Source organism: Mesoplodon bidens (assembly GCF_964165515.1).
Source record: "Mesoplodon bidens genome assembly, chromosome: 3".
NCBI lineage: Eukaryota > Metazoa > Chordata > Mammalia > Artiodactyla > Ziphiidae > Mesoplodon > Mesoplodon bidens.
In genome coordinates, this window is record NC_138178.1 from 177,060,456 (window position 1) to 177,080,241 (window position 19,786).

The window sequence follows — 19,786 nt, forward strand, 5'->3', positions numbered from 1 at the left end:
TTTGAGCAGAACCAGAAGAAACTAGTGATCAAGGGGCCTGTCATGAGAATAGAAACAAAGTCTCAGAAGATCAGAGGAAAGAGGAACTGGAAAGGCAGCATTTTTGATGGATTTGGCCATGAGAATGAGGAAGAAAACAGAACTGTGGCCAGAACAGTGTTATTGAAGGGGTTTCTTCGGAAATCCCTTTGGGAGATGGAAATCCCTTGGATCTTTAGGAGATCCAAGTATACCACATAAAATTACTTATGAAAGTAAAGTTTGAAGAAAATTCATTCATTCAACTTTAAATTATTTTTTTCTTTTTTGGCCACGCCACACAGCTTGCAGGATCTTAGTTCCCCGACCAGGAATCGAACCTGTGCACCGTTCAGTGGAAAGGCAGAGTCCTAACCACTGGACTGCCAGGGAGTTCCCTCAGCTTTAAAATAATGGAATTTTAAAACCACATTGGTATTTGTTAAAACACAAGAAACCCTGTTTCTTCACTGTTTTGTCTCCATCTCTGATGTGTGTGTGGTTACTAATGTGAGTATTCAAGGCCTCAGATCACCCCAGTAAGTGTTTATTGAATGCTTCTTGTGTACAGGTAGTGCTCTAGGGCTATAACAGGATGTCTTCTCCCCGACTGAGTTATGCACAAGGTGGTCATTGTTTGCATATTCCAGCAGCCAGTATTTCCTTTAGATTTATTTACTATAGTTTCCATCAAGACTTATATTTTCCAAATATAGAATCAGAATTTTGACTTTGCTTTTTGCAAGCACACACACTCATTAACTCTCCCCTCCTCCACCAATTCTGATTTTTTTCCTCCCCCAGTCAGGGGTGAAGGGGTGGTGGGTTCCTTGCATTTCAGGGTCAGACTCACTGGATGCCTTGCTGCAGTGTTTCCCTTTCTTTAGCTCCTTAGGAGGTTAATAGGTTCATAGGAAGTAATCAAATGGCCTGGGCAGGTGGAGGCTTTAAACCAAGTTAATCAGTTTAAAAAAAAAAAAAAGCGTTAATATGAATAGTGCAGCAGTTCTTGAAGTAGGGATGTGGACCCCTGGAGGTTTTCTGAGACCATTTTAGGGGGTCTGCAAAATCAAAACTGTTTTGGTAATACTATTTAAGACATTATTTGTTTGCTTCTTCCATTCTTTCTCACGAGCGTACAGTAGAGTTTTCCAGAAGTATGTGACGTGTGATATCATAACAGATTGACTACAGGAGGACATAAGAGTATTTCATTAAAATGTTACTTATATTAACACTAATAGACTTTTTTTTCCAATTTTTTTATTGTGATAAAATACATATAACAAAATGTATTATCTTAACTGTTTTAAAGTGTATATTTCAGTGGTATTAAATACATCCATAATGCTGTGCCGCCATCACCACCATTCATCTCTAGAACTCTACATCTTATAAAACTGAAACTCTACACCCATTAAATTTCCCCTCCCCCCTCCCCCCAGCCCCTGGCAACCACCATTCTACTTTCTGTCGCTATGCTTTTGAATACTCTGGGGACCTCATAAGAGTGGAAGCATGCAGTATTTGTGTTTTTTTTTTTTTTTTGCGGTAGGCGGGCCTCTCACTGTTGTGGCCTCTCCCCCTGCAGAGCACAGGCTCCGGACGCGCAGGCCCAGCAGCCATGGCCCACGGGCCCAGCCGCTCCACGGCACGTGGGATCTTCCCAGACCGGGGCACGAACCCGTGTCCCCTGCATCGGCAGGCGGACTCTCAACCACTGCGCCACCAGGGAAGCCCAGTATTTGTGTTTTTGTGACTGGCTTATTTCACTTAGCATAGTGTCCTAAAGGTTCATCCATGTTATAGCAGGTACCAGAATTTCCTTCCTTTATAAGACTGAATAATATTCCATCTTATGGATGTGCCACGTTAACCTTTTCCATTAATCCCTTGATGACCTTTTTTATTTGGCCATGCTACGTGGCTTGTGGGATCTTAGTTCCCTGACCAGAGGTTGAAGCTGTGCCCCCTGCAGTGGAAGTGTGGAGTCCTAACCACTGGACCTCCAGGGAAGTCCCCCTTGTTGATCTCCTGAGTTGCTTCCACATCTTAGCTACTATGAATAATGCTGCTATGAACATGGATGCACAAATAGCTTTTTAAATCCTTGCTTTTGGGCTTACCTGGTGGCGCAGTGGTTAAGAATCCGCCTGCCAGTGCAGGGGGGGACACGGGTTCGAGCCCTGGTCGGGGAAGATATCACATGCCACAGAGCAACTAAGCCCATGGGCCACAACTACTGAGCCTGCGCTCTAGAGCCCGCGAGCCACAACTACTGAGACCGCATGCCACAACTACTGAAGCCTGCACGCCTAGAGCCTGTGCTCCACAACAAGAGAAGCCACCGCTGTGAGAAGCCCACGCACCACAACGAAGAGTAGCCCCCAGTCACCACAACTAGAGAAAGCCTGCGGCGCAGCAGCAAAGACCCAACACAGCCAGAAATCAATCAGTCAATCAATCTATCCGTCCATCCATCCTTGCTTTCAGTTCTGGGTACATACCCAGAAGTGGAATTACTGGATCATCTGGTAATTCTATTCTTAATTTTTTGAGGAACTCTGTACTTTTTTTCTTTTTAACAGTGGCTGTACCATTTTATACAGTCCTACCAACAGTGCACAAGGGTTCCAGTTTCTCCACATCCTCACAAAGGCTTATTATTTTCTGGGGGGTTTTGGCAGTAAGCCATCCTGATGGGTGTGGAGTGGTATTTCCTAGTTTTGATTTGCATTTTTCTAATGATGAGGGATGTTGAACGTCTTTTTTATGTGCTTATTGACCATTTGTATAACTTCTTTGGAGAAACATCTTAAGTCCTTTGCCCTTTTTTTTTGCGGTAGGCAGGCCTCTCACTGTTGTGGCCTCTCCCATTGCGGAGCACAGGCTCCAGACACACAGGCTCAGCGGCCATGGCTCACGGGCCCAGCCGCTCCGCGGCATATGGGATCTTCCCGGACCAGGGCACGAACCCATGTCCCCTGCCTTGGCAGGCAGACTCACAACCACTGCGCCACCAGGGAAGCCCCTTTGCCCATTTTTAAATCAGGTTTTTGTTGAGTTTTCAGAGTTCTCTGTATATTCTGGATATTAATCCCTTATCACATACGTAATTTGCAAATATTATTTCGCATTCTGTGGGTTGCCTTTTTACTCTGTTGATAACATCTTTTTTTGGGTTCTCGGGCCTCTCGCTGTTGTGGCCTCTCCTGTTGCGGAGCACAGGCTTCGGACGCGCAGGCTCAGCTGCCATGGCTCACGGGCCTAGCCGCTCCGCGGCATGTGGGATCTTCCCGGACCGGGGCACGAACCCGTGTCCCCTGCATCGGCACATGGACTCTCAACCACTGCGGCACCAGGGAAGCCCTGATAACGTCTTTTGATGCATAAAATTTTAAATGTCATGAAGCTTTGCCCTATGTTTTCTTCTAAGAATTTGATAGTTTTATAGATCGTAGATTTAGGTCTTTGATCCACACTGAGCTAATTTTTGTATTTGATGTTAGGTTAAGAGTCTGATAACTTCACTCTTTTGCATGTGGATATCATTTCCCCAGCACCATTTTCTTTTTTTAATAATTTTTAAATTTTATTTGTTTATTATTTTTGGCTGCGTTGGGTCTTTGTTGCTGCGTGCGGGCTTTCTCTAGTTGTGGCGAGCGGTGGCTACTGTTTGTTGCAGTGCGCAGGCTTCTCACTGCAGTGGCTTCTGTTGTTGCGGAGCACGGGCTCTAGGTGCGTGGGCTTCAGTAGTTGTGGCTCACAGGCTCTAGAGCGCAGGCTCAGTAGTTATTGGCGCACCGACTTAGTTGCTCCGCGGCATGTGGGATCTTCCCGGACCAGGGCTCAAACCCGTGTCCCCTGCATTGGCAGGCAGATTCTTAAGCACTGCACCACCAGGGAATCTCCCCCGCCCCAGCACCATTTGTTGAATATTATTATGTTGAAATGAGTTGTTCAGCACTTATTTTTAATTTATTTTTCTTTTTAAATTGTTTTAAAAAATTATTTTAGGGCTTCCCTGGTGGCGCAGTGGTTGCAAGTCCGCTTGCCGATGCAGGGGACACGGGTTCGTGCCCTGTCCGGGAGGATTCCCACATGCCGCGGAGCGGCTGGGCCCGTGAGCCATGGCCGCTGAGCCTGCGCGTCCGGAGCCTGTGCTCCGCAAGGGAGAGGCCACAACAGTGAGAGGCCCGCGTACCGCAAAAAAAAAAAGAAAAAAAATTATTATTTTATTTATTTATTTTTGGCTACATTGGGTCTTCATTGCTGCACATGGACTTTCTCTAGTTGTGGCGAGCGGGGGCTACCCTTTGTTGCGGTGCGCGGGCTTCTCACTGCAGTGGCTTCTCTTGTTACAGAGCACGGGCTCTAGGTGCACGGGCTTCAGTAGTTGTGACATGTGGGCTCAGTAGTTGTGGCTTGTGGGCTCTAGAGCACAGGCTCAGTAGTTGTGGCTCACGGGCTTAGTTGCTCCGTGGCATGTGGGATCTTCCCGAACCAGGGTTGAACCCGTGTCCCCTGCATTGGCAGGCGGATTCTTAACCACTGCACCACCAGGGAAGTCCAGCATAATCTTTAAGAATATAAAGAGGACCAAAAAGGGCGAGAACCGTTGACAAAGAATCCTTGAACACTTTCCCCAGCCTTTGACTATAGTCCCTTTCTTCAGGGGTGCTTTTTATTGGATCTGTGTTCTGAGGGACACATAGTAGGAACACAGCCTCACTGACATGGGGTGAGATCATTGGTTGTCTGGAGCTCAGGTGCAAAGCTGGGTTCATTATGTTCCCTAATTCATGGCAAAGCCTCTCTCTTCACTTATGTTTCCTTCCGTCCCCTATCATCACCCCATCCCCCCTTCTCAATATCCATAGTTCCTAGTTCTGGTTATCCATAGTTCACTTTTTTCTTTTAATTAATTTTTATTGGAGTGTGGTTACTTTACAATGTTGTGTTAGCCTCCACTGCACAACAAAATGAATCAGCCATACACATACAGATATCCCCTCCCTTTTGGACTTCCCTCCCACTTAGGTTACCACAGTGCACGTAGTTCATTTTTAAGCAAGAAAAGACAGACTGACTCGGTGAGGATGTCGGTGCAGGGTTAGTACAACTTAATTTTTTTTCTTTTTTTTTAAGATAAGTGCATATAATTAGAAGCTGTAGCTCTTTCTTCCTATATCTTAGTGGCTTATTTTTAGTCTGCCTCACCCCTTTTTGAACAGAGGCTACCAGGTGACCCATTTGTTGCCTCTGTACATACTCATTTGGTTAGCTTGTAGATTGATCTGAAGCTATAGGGCCTTTTCCTTCTCAAAGAGCTAGTGCCTCTTCCTCTTCTCTAAAGAGCTTTTCTATTTTACTGAAATAAGATGTTTTTAAAGTTTTCAGATTCAACACCAACTTATTTGTTCATATATTTACTCAATTAACCAGCTCCCACTTTGTGCCAGACGCTATGGAAAGCATTTTGGGCTGTATAAACCCATAAAAGCTATAGTTCCAGCCCTTGTATCCCAGAGTCAGATAAAATTAAAGTGTCAGAAAATAATGAATAGATTTGCTACATTGCCATGTTTTTAGAAGTGTTTTCATTGTATAATCTCTCTCCCCTTTTGGGGGGGGTTAGGAGGTGGTTTCTGGGAGACTTTTTTTCCCTGTGTCTATAGGTAACTTAAATGTAAAATGTTATAAAATACCCTTATTTGCATGAAGCCCCTCTTGTCAATTATAAAATATTTATAAAATGTAAAATATAATTGTAACTGGTTGAGTTTTAGGTTTTTGAGGTTTGTTTACTTGCTTGCTATTTAACAATGCTACATGTCTGGGCATTTACAAAACTATTACTAATTAGTCTATAATGACCAAATTCTTAAAATCCATAAATATTAATTTTTTTTCTAGGTCGCAATAAAAATAATTGACAAAACTCAGTTGAATCCAACAAGTCTACAAAAGGTAAGATTGGTCCAGTATCCAGTATTTTTTTTTAATGATTTTCAGTGCTAATTGTCATGTAATTTGTCCATTAATTACCTCTACTATTATTTTTATTTATTGTGTTTAGTGCACAGTAAAGCTTCCTCTTCCTCAAATGAATTCAACTTAAATTTAATATGGTTTAAATGTAGTACTGTTGTATTTTTTTCCTTCAGTTGAAGATAATGATTTTTAAATGTTCTTAATAGCACAAACTGAAGGCTGTACTTTTAAGTTGAATATTCTAAATATTGACTAGAATAGAGTTATAAAAAAGAACAACATAGTTTCATGTAATTAGTCTTAAGCAGAGTTACACATCTTTCTTACAGCTAATACTGAGATCTCTAAAGTCAGCACTTTGGCTTTCTTAAACTACCACAATATGTCTAATCAAGGAGTGATGATTAATTGATATAAAAGGAAAATATAAAAGTAAAAGTAAATTGATAGTTGAAAACATGTTTGTTAATGCGCTATTGCCATTTGTATTATCTAATGTAGATCAGAAGTTCTCAACCCAGTGCATGTTAAAATCACCTGGACCTCTTTTCAGACTCCTGGTGACTGGCCCATAGGGAGATTTAATTGCTCAGGTAGGGCCTGGTCATAGGTATTTCACTGGTGCATCAGTGAATGATGAATGATCTTCATAATAAGATCCTTCTAGTCCCTTTTGGTTTTGCAGAGCCTTTTTACATACTTCATTTGATTTCTAGACTCGGCCTGTGGTAGCTGGGGGATACAGAGACCTAGAAATAAGAACAGGAAGTCCTCTGCCACCTAGCTGAATGTGTAACTTGACCTTGAGCAAGTCACTTAACTTTCTGGACGTTGGGCTTCTCATCTCTAAAAATGAAGATAATTTCACTAAGTGAAATAAGTCAGACAGAAAGACAGGTACCATATGATCTCATTTATATGTGGAATCTAAAAAATGAAACAAATAGACAAACAAAATAAAACAGAAACGGACTTACAGAGAGCGAAACTGTTGGTTGCCGGAGGGGAGTTGAGTGAAATAGGTAAAGGGGGTTAACAGCTATAAACTTTCAGTTATAAAGGAAACAAGTCATGGGGATAAGGAATGCAGTCAACGATGCTGTAATAATTTTGTATGGTGACAGGTGGTTATTGGACTCGTGGTGATCATGTCATAGATTGTCACGTCACTCTGTTGTACACCTGAGACTAACGTAATACTATATGTCAGCTGTACTTCAGTGGGACACAACCATAAAAATAACTAATTAAATGGGGATTCAATCTTCTCATGATGGATGATATTAATGAAACAATACAGATCAAAGAATTTTGTAAACTGCAAAGCAGTGCGTAAGATATTGTAAGGGTAATGCCCTATGTACATTTCTGATGTAGTTCTCGTTCTAATGTTATTTTCTATTTATATCATCATAATTTTGAAACTCTGTCCGTGTGGGGGGGCGGATTAAGGTGGAGAGGGAGACAGATTTTATCTGGAACTGAAAATGTTATTTAAACAAGTGGTTCTGCAGGGCATAGTGGGCCTTAAGGGCTCTCTGGGTGGCCCTGGAAGGATCCAAAAATTCCAGTCCTTTGTTCTAAGGATGAAATTGTATCCATTTCCTTAAACTCATTTCTTCATATATCTAAGGACTTGGTACTAATTAATAAGTTAAGGGTTACTAAAACTTGGTATTCAGAACTAAAATTAGCATGTGGAGAAGTTTGCTAAGGATTCTAATACAGTATTCTAGTGTTACAGATCTTCCACGATTCGTGTGTACTTGCAGATAACTGGAATCCTAACAGTTTTCTAGGAAGAACTTTATCATAGTATTGTCTTGAGTTGGTTGTGATTTTTCTTGCTTGCTTTTTTCATTATTTTTGGTCATAGTTTTTCATTACCACTGTTCTTTTTTGTTATTCTTCCAAATTACTGTTTGTCACATCATGATCAGTTGAGTACCTGGTAGGTTGTCTGTTTAGCCTGATGGTGTGATGCACATTTGCATCAGCATTAATTTTGGCATACAAATAAGACTTTTAAGATTCGTTGGGTATAGTTCAAGTATGAACCATCCACAGAAGATTTATACTAAAGGCAGATCTGTCCAAGTTAAATAATTTGATAAGTGTAATGTTTTCAGTTTGTAGGGCATTGTTTTAAATCATAAATCATGTGTTTGTATTCTTATAAATTAGAAGCATTCTATAAATATTTCCTTCACATTCTGTTTCGCTGAGTTCCTTTTCTATGGAAAAGTCGCAGCAGAGTGAAGTATACCTGGCATCTTTTGCCCTTGGAATAGTGGCGCTTGCAGCTTGTTTCCTTCCTCAGCACCACTCACAGTTGTATCACACGTGCATCAGGAACAGTTCTCTTTATATTGTGATTTTAAACTCTGGAGCTTGGTGTATGGCCTTAGGAGCTAACATTTACATTAAACAACATTCTGCCATCAACAGTATGCGATCTTTTTGTACTGCCACTACCAAAAAAAATGTGGACTGGCTCATTCAGGCAGTGTTTGAACACAGGTGTTAAAGTTGTGTCATTTCAAAATGTTCACAATATTCTGGCTTACACACTGAATCATGTACATCTGATAAACGCATTTAAGCAAACCTGAGTTGACTGCATATTAGTAAATTGATGTTATTTTCACTAACAAGTTCTTCACTTTTCCTTTTAATTTTTCCAGCCACTGAGTGACTAAATGTTAGATTCTAGTAAGATATATTTTTCTCCATTGTTTTTTTTTTTTTTTTTTTTTTTTTTTGCGGTATGCGGGCCTCTCACTGTTGTGGCCTCTCCCGTTGCGGAGCACAGGCTCCAGATGCGCAGGCCCAGCGGCCATGGCTCACGGGCCCAGCCGCTCCGCGGCATATGGGATCCTCCCAGACCGGGGCACGAACCCGTATCCCCTGCATCGGCAGGCGGACTCTCAACCACTGCGCCACCAGGGAGGCCCCTCCATTGTTTTTATATATCTCAATTTCTGAGTACTATCCCTGACACATTTTCTGTTCATAAATGTCTTTTAGGTCAGCCGTTAAAGAACTCTGTAATGTTGTGTACCTTTAATGGTTTTGAAAACAACAGGAGTGAAAAAAATATTAGTCTTCCTCCTGGTTTTGCAAAGTCATTTTTAGCTTTTTTTTTTTCTTTTCTTTTTGTGCAGTACGCGGGCCTCTCACTGTTGTGGCTTCTCCCGTTGCGGAGCACAGGCTCTGGACATGCAGGCTCAGCAGCCATGGCTCATGGGCCCAGCCGCTCCATGGCATGTGGGATCCTCCCGGACCGGGGCACGAACCCATGTCCCCTGCATCGGCAGGCAGACTCTCAACCACTGCGCCACCAGGGAAGCCCCATTTTTAGCTTTGATTTGGTTACAGATAATCTTGTTTTATTAAATTCAAGTCTGTCATTAAGAAGCAAGTTATGGCTTTATTAAGACATGCATGCAAGTAGGGCTTCCCTGGTGGCCCAGTAGTTAAGAACCCGCCTGCCAGTTCAGGGGACACGGGTTCGATCCCTTGTCCGGGAAGATCCCACATGCCGCGGAGCAACTAAGCCCATGTGGCACAACTACTGAGCCTGTGCTCCAGAGCCCGCGAGCCACAACTACTGAAGCCAGCGAGCCACAACTACTGAAGCCTGCGTGCCTAGAGCCTGTGCTCCGCAACAAGAGAAGCCACCGCAGTGAGAAGCCCACACGCAGCAACGAAGACCCAACGCAGCCAAACATAAATAAATTTATAAAAAAAAAAAAAAAAAAGACATGCAAGTACACTAAGTGTAACCCATCTGAAGTTATTTTCTTTTCTCATCTTGGAGTAGTGTGTTAACGTAGAGGGAGTATAGAGTAATGGTTAGGAACACAGTTAAGCCAGCCTACATGGATTCAAATCTCGGCTTCAACCCAGCCTAGCTGTGTGACAAGTCACCTTCCTGGATCTTAGTTTCCCTGTTTGTAAAATGGAAATAATAACAGTACCTCTAGGGCTGTGGTGAGAATTAAATAAGTTAACATTTAAAAGCCCTTAGCACAGGGAGATCAGCTTGGTGCTTTGTGACCACCTAGAAAGGTGGGATAGGGAGGGTGGGAGGGAGACGCAAGAGGGAGAAGATATGGGGATATATGTATGTGTATAGCTGATTTACTTTGTTATAAAGCAGAAACTAACACACCATTGTAAAGCAATTATACTCCAATAAAGATGTTTTAAAAAAAATAATAAAAGCCCTTAGAAGAGCTGAGTGTAGTTCCTGTTCCTAGCACGTGGTAAGGACCGAGTGTTTGCTGTTATTGTGTGTCCTGCTGAATATTGGTTTTGAGGGAGAGTGGGAGGTTTTTTTTTTTTTAACTTTTATTGGCTTATAGCTGATTTACAATGTTGTGTTAGTTTCAGGTGTACAGCAGAGTGAATCAGTTATACATACACATATATCCACTTCTTTTTTTTTTAAGATTCTTTTCCCAGGAGATATTTTTTGTTTGATTTTTAAATTTTACCCTCACAGGAAATAAGTAAAGCTTAAGAATTGAATAGTAGGTTCTGGCTTAGGTCTCATAGGACTTATTTGCAGTAGACTACTTCTGATCACAGCTAATATTTGCGCATTTAGTATATATTGAGTACTGTATTAGTTTGCTTGAGGTGCTATAACAAAGTTCTGTAGACTGGGTGTCTTAAACAACAGACATTTATTTCACACAGTTGTAGAGGCTGGGAAGTCCAAAATCAGGGTTGCCAGCATGGTCGGGTTCTGGTGGGAGCTCTCTTTTTGGCTTACAGAGGGCTGCCGTCTCACTGTGTCTTCATAGCAAAGTAGGGGGAAGGTACATGAGCATGCTGTTTGATGTCTCTACTTATAAGGGTACTAATCCCATCATAAGGACCCACCCTCATGACCTCATCTAAACCAACTTAATTCCCAAATGCTCCATCTCCAAATATCACATTGTGGGACAACTTCATGAGGTAAGTTCTGTTATTCAGGAAAGAGAGGCCAGGGAGATAAAGTAATCTGCCCAAAGTCCCCTAACTACTAAGTGATAGATGCTCGGGCAGTCATTTTATGATAGGTGTAGTCATCATTGAGTCGAGCATTAATGAACTCTAAATGAAAACATGTTTACCACCATTTAGGCAATAGAGCATTTGCAGTAAGCAATGTCCCAGGTATATTAGTTGGATAGGAATTCATTGTCATTAGATACTAGAGCATGTGCTTCCCATGTTCTTACACATATAGGCGTTCTCACAGTAGCCAGTCTGATAGATATCTTTTCACCTTCATACTCTGTTAGGTGAGTATTACTACCATCTTGATTTTCCATTGAGGAAACAGAGTCTGAGAAGTTGATATAATCAGACTCTCCAGTTCGTAAGTGATGGAGCAAAGATGTAAATCTTAGTCTGACTCCAAAGCGTGGACTATTTCCACTTCATTATGGCCCCCTCCTGTGATTAAATTTCCCTAACTGAGATGGGAAGTAACCTGAGGCTTTCTTTGTAGTAGCTATGAAGAAGTTAGTAAATAGTTTCAAGGTTGAGGAAATATTGGGTTGGCCAAAAAGTGCCTTCAGTTTTAAAGTAAAAATAAAAGACACATTTTTCATTTTCACCAAGAACTTTATTGAATAATGTATTCACCCTTTTGTTCCACTACCTTCTGCCATTTTTCAGGCAACTTCATAATTCCATCTTCCCAAAACTTTTTATCTTTTTGAGCAAAGAACTGTTTCAGGTGCCTTTTACAGTCTCCCAGGGAATTGACATTTTTTCCATTAAGAGAATTTTGTAAAGACCGAAATAAATGGAAATCTGAAGTTGCAATGTCTGGTGAATACGGCAGATGAATCAGGACTTCCCAGCCAAGCTGTAACAGTTTTTGCCTGGTCATTAAAGAAGCATGTGGTCTTGCAGTATGCTGATAGAAGATTATGCGTTCTCTGTTGACTAATTCTGGACGCTTTTTGCAAGTGCTGCTTTCAGTTAGTCTAACTGGGAGCAGTACTTGTTGGAATTAATCGTTGGGTTTTCCCGAAGGAGCTCATAATAGAGGACTCCCTTCCAATCCCACCATATACAGAACATCACCTTCTTAGGATGAAGACCGGCCTTTGGTGTGGTTGGTGGTGGTTCATTTCACTTGCCCCACGATCTCTTCTGTTCCACATTATTGTACAGTATCCACTTTTCATCGCCCCTCACAATTTGTTTTAAAAACGGAACATTTTCCTTACGTTTCAGTAGAGAATCACATGGGGAAATGCGGTCAAGAATGTCTTTTTCGCTTACCTTATGTGGAACCCATACATCAAAGCGATGAACATAACCAAGCTGGTGCAGATGATTTTCATAGCTTGATTTGGATATATATATTTTTTTTTTTTGGGGGGGGGGTTTAAATTTTACTTATTTTATTTTTGGCTGCGTTGCGTCTTCGTTGCTGCACACGGGCTTTCTCTAGTTGTGGTGAGCTGGGGCTCCTCTTCCTTGCAGTGCACGGGCTTCTCATTGCAGTGGCTTTTCTTGTTGCAGAGCACGGGCTCTAGGCGCGCGGGCTTCAGTAGCTGTGGCTCACGGGCTCTAGAGCGCAGGCTCAGTAGTTGGGGCTTACGGGCTTAGTTGGTCCGCGGCATGTGGGATCTTCCCGTACCAGGGCTCGAACCCGTGTCCCCTGCATTGGCAGGCGGATTCTTAACCACTGCGCCACCAGGGAAGCCCTGATTTGGATATTTTGAGTATGTCAGCTATCTCCTGCATGGTATAACGTTGATTGTTCTCAATGTCTCGATTTGATCACTATCAGTTTCAACTGGTCTACCCAACTGTGGAGCATATTGTCCAGCGAGAAATCTCCAGCACGAAACTTCACAAACTGCTTTTGACATGTTCAGCCACAGCACCTTCTCCATACACTGAGCAAATCTGTTTTTGCGTTTTTACCTTTCTTGAAATAATAAAGCATAATATGCCGAAAATGTTTTTTTCTTCCATCTTCAGTATTAAAATGGCTACACAAAAGTTCACCAACTTTGTTAAGCCTTTTTGTAAGTGCACGCAGATACGACAGCTGTCACACACAGTCTAACAAAATCGTTTCGAATGAAGTTAAAGACAGCTCAGCGCTACTAGAGCCACCTTACGGAAAAAACCAAGCGAACCTTTTGGCCAACCCAATATTTCAAGTACGAAAGAGCAGGAGGCCTTGTACCCCACCTCCCCTTCCAGACTTTGCGTAAGTCATATTTTTATGCAAATTTGTTTATTCACTCCTTCACTTAAACACTTACTAGTAAATACCTGCTGTGTGCTAGGCACTGTTCTAAGCACTGAGGGTACAACATTGAACCAAATGAAGTTCCTACTTTCATGGAATTGATATCATAGTGGGAGAGCAGCAATAAACATATATAATGTCATGTCAGTGCCATGAAGAAAAATAAAGCAAGATGTATTAACCGTGTTTTCTTATTTTTTGTTTTCTTGATGCTCTGGCATCTGGGGCCTTGCTGACCTGAGATAAGACTACTCCCCAGGGCTAGCTAGTTCCTGGAAATAGTAAGCAACTCCCCGTGAGTACACTGTTCAGATGCAAACTAACCAGTGCAGAGCCCATACTCTGAACCACCTCCCCTATCTGGCTCTTAAACTCCAAGAGGCAATATTTCTCTGCCCTAATCATTGCAGAGCCAGTATCAGACACCTAGAGACCGTACTTATACCCAAGAACCTGCTGAACTTATTCCAGTGAACCAGTCCTCAGCCTGCTTACCCTGCCTGGACTTACCTTTCCTGTGGAAACCAGAATAAAAACTCTTCCCTATGCTTTCCCCTTGCTCCATTGGCCTTCTAACCCATCCTGGTGCTTCCTCACATGACCCTGCATGGCACTGTGTACCCCCTTCTTTTGGGAACTATAAGTAACGAACCATCCTTTTAATGGCACTCTTCTCCTGATCTCTTGGCTCACCATACCTGAATAATAATAGAACCTACATTTTAAAACACAGAGTGGGGACTTCCCTGGCGGCACAGCGGTTAAGAATCCACCTGCCAGTGCAGGGGACCACGGGTTCAAGCCCTGGTCTGGGAAGATCCCACATGCCGCGGAGCAACTAAGCCCGAGCGCCACAACTACTGAGCCTGCGCTCTAGACCCCGTGAGCCACAACTGCTGAGCCCGCGTGCCACAACTACTGAAGCCTGCATGCCTAGAGCCCGTGCTCTGCAACAAGAGAAGCCACTGCAGTGAGAAGCCCGTGCACCGCAATGAAGAGTAGCCCCTGCTCACTGCAACTAGAGAAAGCCTGCATGCGCAACAACGAAGACCCAATGCAGCCAAAAATAAATTAATTAAAAAACAAAACCAAAAACACAGGGTGAGGAGATAGTATGCGAGGAATGTGTAGATTTCAAGTGAAAAGTAGGGGTGCCCTCTTAGTAATTCGTTTAGGAAACATTCTTGTTCCCCTGAACCAAGCGTTGTGATAAGAAGAGTCAGATAAGTACAACAGACTCTGGGTGAACCCATGTGGTTTGCAGTAAAAGTTTACTTAGGCCTTTAGGATCTAAATGTTTTTTACCAAGTAGTAAAGAATGGAAAGACCTTTGCAGTCCTCCTTGCAGCGTTGACATGGAGGTCCTCACTAAGTGTTCGTGGGAGGATTGCACACACAGCTTGAGGAGCAGCAACTGCAGCAGCAGTGGGCTGCCGAGGCCTGCGAGTATGCAGGGCAGTGCAAGGCCCTGAGCTGGCGGTTACATCAGGCCAAACTGGGAGCCTTGAATGCCCCGGCTCTTTAAGGAACAGTCATCTCTGTGTAATAAACTTTTCAGTAATTCCCTAACTTCCCCCTGGGTTTTTCTGACTAAGATTTTGTTATCTTAGAAATACTCAGTCTTCTCGGTGGCAGAAACTTTGTCACCATACTTTGACATAATCAATTTAAACAGTAATCTCTTTTTCTTAAACTGGAACCATTAGTTAAAAACAAATGTGTGAATGTAATGAAATAATTGATTTTTTTAAAATATGTGTTTATGATAGCTGGTTAGCCAGCTTTAAACATATATAGGGATGGAGGCACACTCCTCCCTGTGCCATCTTGTTCCAGTGTTGGACAACTCTAGTTATTATACAGGGTTTTTTTTCCTTAATTTATTTATTTATGGCTGCGTTGGGTCTTCATTGCTGCACGCGGGCTTTCTCTAGTTGTGGCGAGCAGGGGCTATTCTTCGTTGTGGTGCACAGGCTTCTCACTGCGATGGCTTCTCTTGTTGCGGAGCACGGACTCTAGGCACGCGGGCTTCAGTAGTTGTGGCTGGTGGTCTCTAGAGCACAGGCTCAGTAGTTGTGGTGCACGGGCTTAGTTGCTCCGCAGCATGTGGGATCCTCCCGGACCAGGGATCGAACCTGTGTCCCCTGCATTGGCAGGCAGGTTCTTAACAACTGTGCCACCAGGGAAGTCCCTAAACAGGTTTTTTTCTCTCATAGTTTACACTAGCATCTGTCTTCTAGAAACATGTACAATACTGTTCTCTATTCTTTCATTTGGAGCTTTGGAGGTTAAATCTACCAATCCACAAAAAAAAACCCTACCAATCCAACATAACCAACTATCTTGGGTCTTCTTGGTCCCTTCTCCAGAGTAAATACTCAGCCTCTTGGGCCAGCTACAGGACTTGCCCTCAACACAGGGCTAGTTTATTCCATATCTGTAATTGATTTTTTTCTTAACTGAATTTATTTCATTCTTGCTGAAGACCATTTAAATGGTTTCCTACCATAATTCCCGTCTGTTCAGGGTATTTTTGAAAAATGCGTCTTTTGTATTAGCTATCACTTCTAGTTTGGTGCTATATACATTGGACAAGGATGTTTTCATCCAATTAAAATATCCGACAAGGTAGGGACAAGGCACCTCATTGGAGAATCCACCCTTTAGTTGGTCCTGCTGACTCATCAAGCAATTTTTGAGTAATATTCAAACACCATTCTTAAATCCAGACTAACAGTAAGAGAGAAACGGGAATCCCTGTGTTTAAAAAAAATTAATCAAAATTACTGAGGGAAAAAAAAAGAATGATTTTAAATTTAAGTATGTGCATAAATTCAAGTATGTGCAAAATACGGGAATTCCCTGGAGGTCCAGTGGTTAGGACTCCACGCTTCCACTGCAGGGGGCACGGGTTCGATCCCTTTTCGGGGAACTAAGATCCAACATAGCCGTGCACTGCGGCCAAAAAAAAAAAAAAGAAAGTATATACAGCAGATTGCTGAATGATTATCGAAGTATTATTGACTATAGATTCTTTTTATCAGGGTCTTTGTGGGAAATTTTACTTACACCCACTCAAGTCTGGTTTCTTTTTAAAGTTGGTGTTTATTTTGGAGCCCCTGTTAATGGTTAGAGCTCTGTAGTAGCAGTGACTTTTTTTGGCATCCCAGGGAATCTCAGTTGTGGGACAAGCCAGAGAACTGCATATTTGGAAGCAGAGAGGACCCGTTCATGCTTTTCTTATGGTCTACGATGTAATTTACTCTTACTGTTACCACCACTGAGTTATTGGGGGTACTTTTGCCTCAGCCTCCTCAGGGCAGTCTTTTTTAACCCTTGTGGTGCAGTAGAATCATCTGTGTAGTTTAAAGAACATGCTTAGTGTCTCTTCTCTTTCTACAGGTGACCTGTTTTAACGATGACCCCCCTCCAGCGCTTTACGGTGTAGAGACTGCTGCCACTGCAGCTGCCAGATCTCTCCCCCCTCTCTCGAACTCTTCCTGACCCAATGCCTGGACTTCTGTCCTTCTCCTTGCCCATCTGGTGAAGCAGAAATAATTGTTGGGATCTTTTTCATTGATGAGCGCTGTTCATCTTTTCCTTTCTTAATACCTTCCTCTTTCCATATTGACTTGTAGGAGACTAAACAGCTCAGGCCATTAACAAAAGTAGTTGTTAGAATCCTTTTTTAAAAATCTTTTTAAATTGAAGTATAGTTGTTGTACAATATTATATAAGTTACAGGTGTACAATATAGTGGTGATGCACAATTTTTAAAGGTTATACTCCATTTATAGTTATTATAAAATATTGGTTATATTCCCTGTGTTGTACAGTATATCGTTGCAGCTTATTATCTAATAGTTTGTGTCTCTTACTCCCCTACCCCTATATTGCCCCTCCCCACTGGTAACCGCTGGTTTGTTCTCTGTATCTGGGCGTCTGCTTCTTTCATGTATGTTGGATACTAATTCCTTATCAGTCATGTCATTTGAAAATATTTTCTCCCATTCAGTAGGTTGCCTTTTCATTTTGTCAGTGGTTGCCTTTGCTGTGAAAAAGCTTTTAAGTTTAATTAGGTCCCATTTGTTTATTTTTGCTTTTATTTCCTTTACTTTAGGAGATGGATCCAAAAATATATTGCTGCAAGAGTGTTCTGCCTATATTTTTCTCCAGGAGTTTTATAGTATCCAGTCTTACATTTAGGTCTTTAATCCATTTTGAGTTTATTTTTGTATATAGTGTTAGAGAATGTTCTAATTTCATTCTTTTACATGTAGCTGTCCAATTTTCCCAACACCACTTATTGAAGAGACTGTGTTTTCTTCATTGTATATTCTTGCCCCCCTTGTCATACATTAATTGACCATAAGTGTGTGGGTTTGTTTCTGGGCTCTGTATCTTGTTCCATTTATCTATGTGGCTGTTTTTGTGCCAGTACCATACTGTGTTGACTACTGTAGCTTTGTAGTATAGTCTGAAGTCAGGGAGTGTGATTCCTCCATCTCTGTTCTTCTTTCTCAAGATTGTTTCGGTTATTTGGGGTCTTTTGTGTTTCCATACAAATTTAAAAATTATTTGTTCTAGTTCTGTGAAAAATGCCATTGGTATTTTAATAGAGATTGCATTGAATCTGTAGATTGCCTTGGTTAGTATGGACATTTTAACAATATTGATTCTTTAGAGCACTCCATCTGAAAGCAGCAGAATACACATTTTCTTCAAGTATACATGGAACATTCTCCAGGATAGATCACATGCTAGGCCACAAAACAAGCACTGACAAACTTAAGAAACTGTAAATCATATCAAGTGTCTTTTCTGACTACAACACTGTGAGACTAGAAATCAACCACAAGAAAAAAAGCTGCAAAGAACACAAACATGTGGAGGCTAAACAATATGGATCACTAGACCAGTGGATCACTGAAGGAATCAAAGAGGAGATTAAAAAATACCTAGAGTCCTGACTATTAATTACAATCCAGCATCTGCATTCAGATCAGTGTAATGAATTAGGTAAACTTTTACAAACAGGATATGGTAAATGAAATCTAAGTCAAACCCTCTTCATTTTACATGTTAAAATATTGAGAATAAAAATATATGTATAGGGCTTCCCTGGTGGCGCAGTGATTGAGAGTCCGCCTGCTGATGCAGGGGACACGGGTTCATGCCCCGGTCCGGGAAGATCCCACATGCTGTGGAGCGGCTGGGCCCGTGAGCCATGGCCGCTGAGCCTGCACGTCCGGAGCCTGTGCTCCGCAACGGGAGAGGCCACAACAGTGAGAGGCCCGCGTACAGCAAAAAAAAAAAAATATATATATATATATATATATATATATATATATATGTATATTGTTACATTTCAAAAATGGTAATAAGAGTGTAAGAAAATATAGCTTCAGTGTTGCTGCTGCTTCATGGGGAAATTTTTAATTTATTGCCAGACTTATTTTCACTAAGGCAGCAAATTTAGAGTACAGATTGTGAATTGAGAATATTAGAATTTATTTTTAATTGTACCAGTTGTTCATTGTGCTAGTTTAGAAAAGCCACTGAAGAACCAACTATTTTATTTTATTTTATTTTATTTTATTTTGCTGTATCGGGTCTCAGTTGCGGCACACAGATCTTCCTCACGGCATGCAGGATCTTTCGTTGCGGCATGCAGGCTCTTTGTTGCAGTGCATGGGCCTCTCTCTAGTTGTCATGTGCGGGCTCCAGAGCGCACAAGCTCAGTAGTTGTGGCACTTGGGCTTAGTTGTCCCGTGGCATGTGGAATCTTAGTTCCCCAACCAAGGGCCAAACCCACGTCCCCTGCATTGGGAGGTGGATTCTTAACCCCTGGACCACCAGGGAAGTCCCAAGAACCAGGTATTTTAAATGGGTTAAACTTAGAGCCTAGCATGGACCCATTTGTGGAAAATTGAAAGTTGGGCAAAAACTAGACCTTTGGGAAAGAATCCTAGCAACAACAACCAGAATCACAGCCGCATGTTGCTTATTATGTGCCACGCACTGTTCCAAGATCTCAACATGTCAGGTTCCTTTATCCCTGGGGGTACCAGAGGCCCAGAGAGGTCAAGCCACCTAGATTCAGTCAGTGAGTGGTAGATCCCCAGGTGGAGACAGATAGTGGGCTCCAGAGTTCAAATTCTTAGTGACTGTGCACTAACTGACACACTGACTGAACTAACATTAGAACTTAAAGCCCTAACTTCACATAGCCTTTTCCCAACATGTCCCCTTGGAAGGAATCAGGCCCAGCACCTTCCATATGGGAAGGATACAAAGGAGCTTACTGAAGCTCCTTCACCTTGTGTCTGGTAGATACCCAATAATATCTGTTCATTATTTTATAAGTACCAAATTTATTTAATACTAAATTAATATTTTTCTCATATTGCCCTAATTCCAGGAAGCTTGACCACCAGAACCTTAGGTTTTGAGGCGGTAGGAAAATTTCCTGGTCTTTGAAATACTTGATCATAAAAA

At 42.0% G+C, this 19,786-nt stretch overlaps 1 protein-coding gene across 6 annotated transcripts in view; it reads left to right on the forward strand.

Moving 5' to 3' along the window:
* The window catches only part of MARK3 (microtubule affinity regulating kinase 3), a 109,417-nt gene that overhangs the window by 31,841 nt on the left and 57,790 nt on the right, over positions 1–19,786 (forward strand). For all 6 annotated transcript variants that reach the window (XM_081227171.1, XM_081227173.1, XM_081227170.1 and 3 more), the window contains one exon: positions 5,935–5,988. In XM_081227171.1, the coding sequence (XP_081083297.1) occupies positions 5,935–5,988 (54 nt within the window). The remainder of the gene's footprint in view (positions 1–5,934; positions 5,989–19,786) is intronic.